Raw genomic sequence first — 12407 nt, forward strand, 5'->3', positions numbered from 1 at the left:
CTGGAATTTAGAGGAGTTTTTGTCATATAATCTCTTATAAGTTGCCATTTCCCAGCAAGTGGACTGCACAAGTTCTTACCAAATAATCTTTCATTACCGATGGCCATGTGAGGAAGGGTTGTGTGGAAAGAAACCGATGATCAATGTACCTGCAGTGAAGGCAGTGCCTCATACAAACAGATATAGTTCTCTCTTTCGCTTCACATCATCCCTTTGGGTAAATCTATTTTGTGTCCACATCTGTGCTTATAGTGAATGTGAATATCTCACAAGCAGGAAAGACCATAGAAAGGTAAAAGGCCACATCGCAAAACTAAGACGAAACAATATTATGCTGCTCTTTGTGCTGTGGTTGCCAGCAACCATAGACCACTCTGGAAACATTTTAAACTGCAAATGATCTTTTAGCAGAAAACATGCACAGTAGTACACGTGAACTGTTTGTCCGTTTTCTCTGTTCCTCAGCTGCTTTGATTCGAATGAACATTTTATGAAAAGGGTCTGAAAAGAGACACAAAGAAGTCACCAGCCTGGTCTTTGACATTCAAAGCATGGGACATTTGATTGGGATATTGCCTAGTCGTTTTGTCATTATATTATTTTCTGTTTGTTGAAACAGGACCTCAAAACAATACAACGCATCACCTCATTTATTTTATTTTTTTCATACCAAAAACCTGGGGAGAAGAAACTTATTTTTGCACAATTGCTAACTAAAGAATAATTAAATTAGTGTTGCTTATACTTTAAGAGTGATTTTGTTAGAAATAATTGTTTCATAAGAAAGCCAAAAACATTGTTTTCCCCTACATCCTGCTCTATTAGTGGGCTGATAATGATTCACAGGCATTCATGGATTTTTGGTCATTTTCCCAATAAATAATAATAAAACATTTAAAAAATGAAAACATAAAAGGTCATTTAAAATGATTTGAACTGTACATTTTGTGTACAGACAAAATTGACAATTCACATATATTTGTCGTTTGGCTTGAAGCTATCCAAACGTAAAAGAAAAAAAAAATTATAATTTATTTTTAAGAAATAGGACGATATGTGTTTAACAGAATAAAAGAAGGCTTTTGGTAATTTTTGAGTTTGTCCTCCCTGGGTTTTCTTTGAGCTGATCTGAATTCTAGCACTTTTAAACCTTTAAAAAAAGTTTAAAAAAAATAGTATTTTTCAGCCTTGTATGTTTTTAATTTTGTATTTGATCTTGTATGTGCCATTAGTTTGATGTGTAGAGTTTATTCATCTTTATGTCATTTTTGTTTTTCTCGTTTCCCAAAAGAGTAACAGTATTTTAGATAGATTTTCAGTAATATTAACAGCATTGGCCCTTTTCCCACGTTGTCTTGTCATACATTTGAGGAAGTCATTTAATCTTAAAATAGACGTTAGAGTAACCTGCTCAGAATCTCGCAGTGTCTGAATTCTGAAACTTGATCAAATCATCAATGCCACAAACAAAAGGAAAAACGTTTCCAACTCCATCTATAACTGAGGTGTTTTCAATCAGCATTTATAATAGCAAGCTGGCAGGTTCAACTGGTGTGAAATTAGTCCCAGCTCTCTGCCCCCAAAAAAGCACTTTTGGTTCAAATTAAGTTTTATATAATAACTACCTGGATAGTTGGAGCGCAGCATCTGATTTTATTTTTCAGATGTTTTTTTTGTTTGTTTGTTTTAACCAGCAAGACAGATTAACCAAGTTAAATTGATCTTTTCCTCTGTTGTATCAATGCACTTGTCCTTTATTCCCCAAAATACTAGTTGGTTCCTATAACAGAAATATTAAGGGAAATTATGAGGAAACCAAGCTAGGGTAAATCAAAACAATCCGACTTTTAAGAAAAGGAAAAATTATTCAATAAAATGCTCTTTTGGCTTATAGTGAGAAAATGGGTACGTCCGCAGAGGACAAAATCCACTTGTAGTTTGATATATTTTAGCTTAATGTATGTCTTGCATTCCAAGCTTTTTATGTAACTTGTTTAGCAAATATAGTCGTTCTATTTTTAGTACTTGCTTATTACCATGACTTCTGGAAAAAAGGTGAAAACAAAAAAATGGAATATTCATCCTTACACTATTTTATATAACATGGAGCTGATGATTGACAGGACGAATTGTAAAAAAAATAAAAAAATAAAAATGCATAACGGAGACAAACAGTCTTTTTTGTTACACAGCTCACCTGCGGTCAGTTGCTGCATTGTACAGTTGACAGATTTGTATATTGGTTGATCCAAAGAGATGACATTACAACAAACCTATTTACTTATTGTACAATACATTGTACCATTTGACTTGTAATGTGTTATGTTAAAAATTATTAAAAGACAAACCCACGGTTTCATATTTCTGATGTCCTTTTTTTAAGCGTCTGATTTCCTGTCTGCAGCGGTGGGAGAGGGTGCGAGAAGAAACGGGTTGGTTATGGCTGAAAACTGCCATTCACATACCATACGGCCAGAACCGGAAACCACACCACAGCGCACCAATGAAAAGACAAGAACGGCACAATACCAAGTAATAAAAAACTGAGCTATGGCCAGGCTTAATTATAAAGTCTATCTCAAACCTATACTTTCACATCTCCAAGCGTTGTTTTAGGCCCAAAATGCCCACCAACAATACATAACGCACCATAATTTCTCATGTGAGAATGACTTAAATCTGGAGGACTCTAAGGTTTTACAGTCTTGTATTCCAAGAACAGCCAAGGCTCTGACTTCCTACTCTTCTGAGAAATCACTCTCAGAACGGCCGAATTGGAGAAAATGCTCATGTGTAACGTGCTGAGCAAACAATGTTCTCAACAAAACATGGACGGTGTTTCAAATGTTAACATATTGGCACCTTTATTGTTTTATACATTATAGATGGACATTCTTAAAAGAGAAAGGATTCATAAAGAAAAAAAATAACATGCTTTCGCCTAAAACAATGACATAATGGGACAACCAGCTCCACAAAAAAAAAAAAGAGAAAAAGACTAAAATGCAACAATATAAAGCACTGTATTTACACCATAAACATACACAGACCCATTGACCCAATGCAACAGGCAGAATAAAGTACATCTGTAGAAAATGTTTTCTGTAGTTCTTGCATTTATTCATGAAGTCACCTGTGAGGACAACAGATGAAGAAGCCAGACCATTCCAAACGCAGAAGTAGATTTTGCTTCAGTGTTTTAAACTACTGAATCCTGCATCTGCTTCACGTCACTGCACAAGAGTCAGAATTGGGATCCAAATATTGTATCTTGTGTTTTGAGAGAGCTAAAAATGATAGCTATGTTAAATTAATATATATAAAGTACCATGGATGTAAGCAAATATACCACTACCTGCTGGGCACTGCACACATTTGTGTTGATACCCTTGAATTTGGGGGTAACTCCACCAAAATACATCTGCTTTTTGGCTACAGCAATAGTTCATAGGTGAAGTCAATACACGGCAGAATGATTTTTACATAAAAATGGCTTTTCTAATGTGGAATATCAAATTTGTGTGACGTTGAAAAACCAGACCTTTTTCTTAATGGCAAATAACAAACAAACAATGTGATACTGCATCATTATAAGAGTCTTTTAGGTCCAATGACCAGCAAGCACAAGGAAATCTACTTTTTTAATGTCCTTGCCTTATGTCTTTACATCCCATAATTTCATTCCATGCCAAAATATGACCACACACACACACACACACACCCTCAACAAGACAAGCATTCAAGAACTCAGTTTTGAATCAAAGACAGGAACAAGTTGAAATCAAATGTTATATTAAAAGGACACAAAATGTTAATTTGTAAAATGATATATGCAACTAACCCTCAATGTCTTCAAAAGCATGAGACCCAGCCCAAAAATCCAACATCCCCACCCAAACAAAGAAAAAGTCAATTGACACACTTTGGCCCATGTTGTCTGTGCAAAAAGATATACAGACATTAAAAATGGAACTGTTCATGTGGTTTCTTTACATCTTTGCTGAGGCAGAGATAGCAGGAGAGAAAGGTGTACAAAACACATCTCGTTCATTCCTCCAGTCCATAGGGGGGGGCGTTGCTGCACCTCACGCCAGCAATTCACACGCGTCAGTGCTTGCTTTACAAAACAGAAAAAAAGGAAACAAAAACTGAAAGAAATATTTCAGTCGATTTTGACCGCGGCATAAATTTTCCGTATGAACACATAAGCGGCGTAGAAGCCAATCGTTCCCGTTAGCAGCCAGAAAGACAAAACCATCAGGGTTGTGTAGCCAAAATACAACAGAGAGGGAATGAACTCCACAATGTCCAGCTGAGGGAAAAAGAAAGAAAGAACTATGTAAATGTTGAGTACATCAAAACAGATATAAATGTATTGTTGGATTAAACAAAATAGACTAGTCATGTAAATATGAATCTTTTATGTCCTAGAAAATGTTTAACTATTTTAATCGATGCTATATCCATCTGTAGTTTGGTGGGGGTGGGGGGGAGGGGTGGTTGGCTAGCATCAATGTAGATTCTCAAAATGATAAAGGTGAAATGTCATTCTTGTGCAAAGAGTGCCAAACAAAAAACAAAAACAAAAAAAGTGTAAAGTAACTTTTTCAGGCTTCCGCAAACAATCTGCCCATCCTACCACTGGTTGGAAAAAATGTATCTCCGCCACCAAATACCATTAGTTGAGTAAATAAGCATTTTCAGAAATACAAACTTTACTGTAAATTTGAAAACAGTCTTCAATTTAGCTGTCGTGTGAACAGTGACCGTGGTCAAAATAGAGAATTTTATTTAATTATTTATGAATGTTAGAGAATTAGAATGTTTGAGAATTTGTTTAAACTATTTATGAATGTTGCTGAAGGCATTTTTTTTGTCTCACAAGGTTCTGTTTAAACATCTCATTCTCAGAAACACAAACTGCCATAAAATCCCTAGTGTGTGTGTACAGGACGTATAAAAAAAGAACAGACTCAGTCTAAATAATGTGTGTACAGTGGGATTCAATTTATTTTACGGTTAATACCAGTTTAAGCCAAAAATAATGTCGTACACCCCCTCTGGCATTAAAAACATAAGGTGCTGAATAGGAAAGACACTTCAGTAAATAAAACAGGTCTACTGTAACAAGCTGAAGTAAAGATAGTTACCTTGTTGACAAAATAGAAAACAGCGTAGACTAGGACATAAAAGGCAGAACCTCCGGACACGAGAAATGTCCTCCACCACCACCGATAGTCCTGTAGGGGGAGGAGCCACAATGATTGACAGGTGTTTATTCAGTGTCTACTGACAGCTCTGTTCAAGTTGTACCACACCGAGTGCACATCGTCTCTATTTTAGAGGTGGTTTAGCATGCTCGCTGTTCATTCAAATCAAGTGACCTTTGCTTTTGTTATCATAACTCTTAATATTTGCCTGTTTATCTTCTGCCTGAGTGAGTGTCTTTGTGTGGACATTGTGTCAAAGATTATAGAGGTCAACGGGTAAAACAGAAACACCAAATAAATGAAACGGAGCAGCATTTTGGCACACAAGAGGGTCTAAATGTTGTCCGGAGAAGTTTTGAGAGTGGATTTATTGTAATTACATTTTATTTGTATTATACCTGTGGTGTTGTGTTTAATGCACAGCTGTACACGTAACAGCAAATATTTACTGTTGCAAATACTAAACAGCTCAGTTCCCTTGAGCTCCATGACCATATACCCACCTCTGCACAAAGCTGGAAGTACACCATCACAATGCTGATTTGAGAGCAGGAAACCACAAGAATAATGAAGACAAGGAAGAGGAAGCCAAACAGGTAATAAAACTGGTTTTCCCAGATAGCCTATATGAAAGTATAACACACCTCAGTGAGCTTATTTATTCACAACATCAATATATGACATTTACCAGATGTATGCACTATATAAATTATTCGACTTACACTAAAGATGAAGAAGAGCTCAATAAACATGGCGCCAAATGGCAGGATTCCTGCCATCAGGATACTAAAGAGAGAGATCAATAATCACATCAAGCATGCACTGAAGTTAAACTGCTAAATCAACTATTCACAGACTGTACAAAGAGTGTCACATACCCAACAAACTTGTTCATGTACCAGCGTTGCTCAGGGACCTGGCGGGGAATCTGATTGGTACGAACTGGATTGTCATACGGCTGCTTTCGGAAACCGAAATAGTAGCCCAGATACACGAGAGGCATAGAAATGCCAAACCACATACACAACAGAGCCAGCATTGTAGTGAAAGGAACCTGAAATATGCACAAATGAGAGATGGCAATCAGTGTACAAGAACATTCAAGCTGAATAAGAGGAAGTTGCTTGATGAAGCATACAATTTGACTAGTTTCTGTCTGAAACAAATGGCTGTTCTTCTAATGAATCACACAGACTCATGAATTATCGTTTCAAACAAGTGTAATGACTCCTTTACAGAGTAAAAGTGTAAATCCATCACTGAAAGTGATTACTGATATACTACCAAAAGTTTAAAGGAGACATATTATGCCCCTTTTTACAATATGTAATACAAGTCTCTGGTGTCCCCAGAATGTGTCTGTGAAGTTTGACTTCCCCTCAAATGCAAATGAGCTGCTGCTCTCCGCCCCCTTTTCCAGAATAGAGCTGCGCCATTACAGCTTGTTCCTGCTAAAAACATCTGTTTTGGTTCTGATTATCATGTTTACGCTGAAATCATGCGTTTTAAACCATATGAGTTTAAACTTCTTATATACGGTTTTCTGAGTGCACACAGACAGAAAGCGGCTGTCACAGCATGCGAGTACTAAACTAAGTTCTCATTCACACACAAGTTTACGTTAAAAACACACGAGTTACAAAAAACGAGTTTTGTCTGTGAAGGTAAACAGCTGGGAAATAAATCGCATGTTCATTTTAGATCTGTGTGGCAGCAGCAATATACAGTAAATAAATCAATAAATCCACTGCTCTGTTGTCTCCTCTGAGGCGTTGTCGTTTGCGAAAACACAATAACGGCGCCGTGGGTGGAAACTTACAGATTAAGGGGCGGTAATATTATAATGAGATCCCTTTGCCACATCACCAAGGGAGCGTAATCAGACGCGCTCGTTTTCTCAGACGCTTTCAGAAAAAGGCTTCCCAAAACAAAGTCACTGGGTTCATCTTTTTCATGTTTCCTTGGTTGGTAGATGCACCGGGGACCTGATTATAGCACTTAAAACCTGGAAAAGTCCGATTTTCATGATATGTCACCTTTAAAGTCAGCAAGATTTGTTTTTTGCTTGAAATTAAAATGAAGAAATGAACACTTCTATTTAACAAGAATGCATTAAATTGATCAAGAGTGACCAAAAATAAAAAGGACATTGTTACAAAATATTTTTCATTCAATTAAATGCTGTTCTTTTATCATCAAAAACCCTTAAAAAATGTACCACAGTTACCACAAAAATACTCTGCATAACAACTGTTTTGAACATTGATAATATAATACTAAAAAATACAAAAATGTTCCTTCAGCACCAGATTAGCATATAGGATCACGCGACACTAAAGACTGGAGTAATGGCTGCTGAAAATTTAGCTTTGCCATCACATTTTAAAATGTATTCAAATAGAAAATAGTTATTTTAAATTGTAATAACATTTCACAATATTTCTGTTTTTATTGTATTTTTGTATGTTTCCAAAAAAAAAACATTTTACCGACCCCAATCTTTTGAACGGTAGCCTATCTCCAAATGGCTGAACTGTTTTGTTTCCTTATTAATTTAAAATTAATAATAAAGTTTATTAACACAAAACCAAACAAACAAGAAAACAAACACATAAATAGCCTTATATAACATTTCTGCCTAAACAGCTAATTGCATCAGTCTGACCAGATACCTACAGCACCAGAAGAGTGTTCTCCCCAGATGAAACAGTTCAAAACAAAACAGATGCTAAAGACGACAGCTGGGTACAGAGTTGCAGTCTAGAGTGACACACAAACATAAATGTTATTATATTTCCTTATTCTTTCAGCCAGGTAATCTCGTTTATTTTCATGCCACAAATGCATCAAGAGTTTGTACTCACACAGAAAGCGCCTTTCTTCCATCTGTGGCCTTTAAGAGTGCGGTAAAGTCTTCCAGCAAAGTAACCTCCGAACAAACTGCAGACACATGGGCAGTGTTTAAATATGGCCACGTTTGAAAAAGCAAAACCTGAAAGTACATGGTGTTTTTATTGTGTATTTACCCCATAAACATGAAGAGGAAGCAGGCTGTTGTCATCAGAGCTCCTCGACTGGATGGAGACAACATCCCGAGCATAGCCACAACTACAAAACACACATGCACGGTTTCATCATATCTACGAATCATGTATCAAAAATGTTTAATTAATGAACATTCAACAAGCAAGGGATATGTAGCACTGTATGAATGACAGTCATTCTAATTATGTGGGAAATCTTTTCTGCCGTTCTGAGCACGCAGATTCCATACAGGCCTGGTCATTAGCAATTAGCTTCATATGCTACCCTAAAACAAAAACAAAAAGATCAGCGTAATACTCACAGATAACAATGAGAATCATGCAGAAGAGCTGGATGCCAGATCCCAACAGGGAACTAAGAATCATGGGATACTGAGGTGGGCGGAAAACGTCACCATGGACATTCTTCCAACCAGATTCCTCCATTGTGTCTTCCTATTAGTGACAAACAGAGAGAAAAAGCACCGCGATAACATTATGTAAGAGATAAGAATCAGAAGGCAAGCAACCAATCAGAATGCAGCATCTTACAATGTCATCTTCTCTATTGTAGTTGGCAATGTCCTTCCTCAGTGTCCTTATGATGATCATACTCAGGATGCCTACAGACATACATTTGCTTAGATGCCAAGACACCAGTACAATCGAAAAAGTGCTTCGAAATAAAGCAGACAAATGAGTATGAAGATGAAAATCAGTCTCACCTGACAGAAAGAACACCACAACTACAGAGTTGACGATGGAGAACCAGTGGATCTGCACATCGCTCATGGTGAGGTACGTGTCCCAGCGAGACGCCCATTTCACTTCACTCTCCTGCAATGAAAAACAGAGCAGCTGTTTATGAGACAAACAAGATAATGTAAGGCACAGATAGTATTCTTGACTGAGGCGGCGAAGTGTCTCACCTCCCAGTGCACAGAGTAGGTAAAGAGAATTCTGTTCCCTTTAGTCGGGTCGATCTCCTGAGGGACGGGGGCAACCGTTTCAGGTAATGTGCATGTGTTTCGCTCGTCTGCTTTTATATCTAGAACACATGAGTGAAGGAAGAACAAACAAAATGGTAGTAAATAAACTAAAAATGTCTTTGTGACTTTTTACAATATTTTCAACATACAGTATAATATAAATGCATATAAATAAAAATATGAATACAAATAAATAAAATAGATTTAAATATTTAAGAATACAATACAGTTGAAATGTCTGGGTAGGTGAGGTGTTATTTAAAGGGGTCATATGATGCGATTTCAATTTTTCCTTTCTCTTTGGAGTGTTACAAGCTCTTGGTGCATAAAGAAGATATGTAAAGTTGCAAAGACTAAAGTCTCAAATCCAAAGAGATATTCTTTATAAAAGTTAAGAGTCAACCACGCCTACCTAAACGGCTCGTTCTAACACGCCCCCACATGTCTACATCACCAACATCATATGACCCCTTTAAATGTTTAATGTCTCTAAAGCTCACCAGTGCTACATTTATATATATATAACAAAAATGTACCACTGTTAAAAACAGTTATATTGTGAAATATTATACTTCTTGTGATGGCAAAGTAGATTTTTTTTCTTCAGTGTCACATGATAATTCAGAAATCATTCTAATATTCTGATTTGCTGCTCAAGAAACATTTCTAATAAATAATGTTGACAATAGTTGTACTGCTTAATAATCTTGTGGAAACTGTGATCATGTTTTTCAGGATCCTTTGATAAATAGAAAGGAACAATATTTAGTTTAAATAGAAATTTACTATCACTTTTTATCAATTTTATTGATAAATAAATAAATATATATATATATTTTTAAAATTTACATTTTCTGTCATCACCCCACCTATCAACATGTTTCACAATTTTAATTTTACATTTCCTTCCATTGCTGGTGACTTACCTTCTAATTTTACACTCTTTGGCATCACCTCGAAACGTACAATTCTGTAATTGTGTTCGACATCCTCCTCCACCTTTTCTTTGTGGTAGTACAGGATGAATGACAGATGGTTGTGCAAATAGAACTACAAGGGCAGAGCAAGACAGCATGTGTCAATCAATCATGCAAAATTAGAAGTGAGAACCAAAATGATATCACCAAAAATAATGCATATTTCCATGATAGGTCAATAGGTGCAATTTTCTGTTATGGAAATCAATGTCCATGAATAAATAATTGCTCACTGTCTACATCTATAGACTGGCATAAAATTCTGCTAATGGAAAAAGATGCTCTTCAGGACTACCTTGTTGTTTTCGGTGAAGCCGAGTCTGTAGCCATGCTCAAACTGGATATCCTTCTGTGTGTCCTTCCTCTGTTCCTCTTCCATTCCTTCCTCTTTGTTTGGGTAAAGCTCCAGCCGTGTGGCCACAGGGAGGTTATCTGCAATACTGTTCATATGCATAACATATTAATCAAAAACTACTGACAACAAGGTGGAGATTTGCATGAATTAGGATATTCAGCATAAAATAATATGTACTGTTCAAAAGTTTGGGGTTAGAAAGATTTGTGTTTTTGAAAAGTCTATTATGTTCACCAAGACTGCTTTTATTTGATAAAAAATACAGTAAAAACTAATATTGAAAAATATTACAATGTAAAATAACTGTTTTCTATGATAATATTATTGAGATGTATTTTTTTCCTGATGGAGAAGCCATCACTCCAGTCTTCAGTGTCACATGCTCCTTTAGAAATCATTCTAATATGCTGATTTGCTGCTCAAGAAACATTTCTTATTAATATCAATGTTGAAAACAGTTGTGCTGCTTATTTATTCATTTCTTTTTTGGAAACCCTGATACACTGTTTCAGGATTCTTTAATGAACGAAGTTTAAAAGCATTTATTTGAAATACAAATATCTGTAACGATGTTAAAGTCTTTGTCACTTTTGATTTATCTAATACATCCTTGCTGAATAAATGTATTAATATAAAAACAATTCTGACCATACTTTTTCACAGTAGTGTATAATTTTTAATTTATTTGTATTTTTGTAAATGATGATGTTAATGTAAGTCGACTTGTCTAAGTAATCTATTTCCACTTTCATTAGAGCTTGCAGAAATAAGTTATGTTGTTGTGCATTTGAATTTTTACTTTTGACGTTTTATATATAGAAAAATACTTTTCAGGAACAAAAAAAAGTCAGCACTTCGCATTTGGGCTTCTTTCATGAAACACTAGCAGAAAGAACGTGTAAACTGATGCATCTCATTGAATGTGTAATGTTTCATCAATGAGGCCGGAGAGTGTTGTCAGTAGAGGAGGGACTCACAGGTGGACATAATACTCTTCTTGGATGCGCTCGGCTAGCAGCTTGCTCTCCTCCACGCTGAGTTTGATGGGATCATCAGGCTTTTTACACAACACCTCACACTTCTTGTCCAGGTTCATGAGAACAGTGTACAGTGTGTTTACGATACGGTCTCCTCGCAACACCTCACCTGATCACATATCATCATTACCAAAATGAGAAGCATAGAAATACGTCAACCTTCTCACTGCAAGCTTTTGTTTTTAAACATATAAATGCTTAAAGGGATAGTTCACCCAAAAAATTAAAATTACCCCATTTACTCACCCTCAAGCCATTCAAGGTGTATATGACTTTCTTCTTTCATACGAAAACAATCAGATTTATTAAATATAAAAAAAAATGTCCTGGCTCTTCCAAGCTTTATAAATGGCAGTGAATGGGTATTGAGATTCAATAGCCCAATAGAATTGTGCATCCATCCATCATAAAAAGTGCTCCATACGGCTCTGGGGTGTTAATAAAGGCCTTCTGAAGCAAATCTATTCGTTTGTGTAAGAAAAATATCCATATTTAAAACTTTATAAACCGTAATCTCTAGCTTCCGCTAACTGCCGTACACACGTTCACGAGAGAGTGGTGTTCCAGCGGATGATGTAGGATGTAGCGTAATCGCCAGTGAGTAGGGATGTAACGATTAACCGCGAGCCGGTTGAAAATCGATTCAAATATGTGACGATTCAAATCGGTTGAGATGCTAAACAAATCGCGATTCAGTTAGGGGTTGGAGTTTATATGAATGCATGTATGAGGGGAACTTACTGTCTTTAGAAAAGTTTAGATGGTATTTTTTCTTTTCATCTTGCCTCTGTATAATGCATATTAAAGTTCATAAGT

The 12407-nt window shown here is 36.1% G+C and overlaps 1 protein-coding gene across 2 annotated transcripts in view; it reads right to left on the reverse strand.

The window, feature by feature from the left end:
- Nucleotides 1-2862: 2862 nt before the first annotated feature.
- The window catches only part of LOC107690854 (transmembrane 9 superfamily member 4-like), a 13092-nt gene continuing 3547 nt past the window's right edge, over nt 2863-12407 (reverse strand). For both annotated transcript variants that reach the window (XM_016489276.1, XM_016489277.1), the window contains 15 exons: nt 11532-11700; nt 10495-10639; nt 10149-10272; nt 9163-9281; nt 8959-9070; nt 8786-8856; nt 8557-8689; nt 8237-8318; nt 8075-8150; nt 7887-7970; nt 6089-6264; nt 5933-5996; nt 5714-5833; nt 5151-5240; nt 2863-4312 (listed from right to left, as the gene is read on the reverse strand). In XM_016489276.1, coding sequence (XP_016344762.1) covers nt 4163-4312; nt 5151-5240; nt 5714-5833; nt 5933-5996; nt 6089-6264; nt 7887-7970; nt 8075-8150; nt 8237-8318; nt 8557-8689; nt 8786-8856; nt 8959-9070; nt 9163-9281; nt 10149-10272; nt 10495-10639; nt 11532-11700 — 1715 coding nt within the window. In that variant the 3' untranslated portion in view covers nt 2863-4162. The remainder of the gene's footprint in view (nt 4313-5150; nt 5241-5713; nt 5834-5932; nt 5997-6088; nt 6265-7886; nt 7971-8074; nt 8151-8236; nt 8319-8556; nt 8690-8785; nt 8857-8958; nt 9071-9162; nt 9282-10148; nt 10273-10494; nt 10640-11531; nt 11701-12407) is intronic.

The sequence above is a fragment of the Sinocyclocheilus anshuiensis genome, unplaced genomic scaffold, assembly GCF_001515605.1.
Source record: "Sinocyclocheilus anshuiensis isolate Anshui unplaced genomic scaffold, SAMN03320099.WGS_v1.1 scaffold3258, whole genome shotgun sequence".
Taxonomy (NCBI): domain Eukaryota; kingdom Metazoa; phylum Chordata; class Actinopteri; order Cypriniformes; family Cyprinidae; genus Sinocyclocheilus; species Sinocyclocheilus anshuiensis.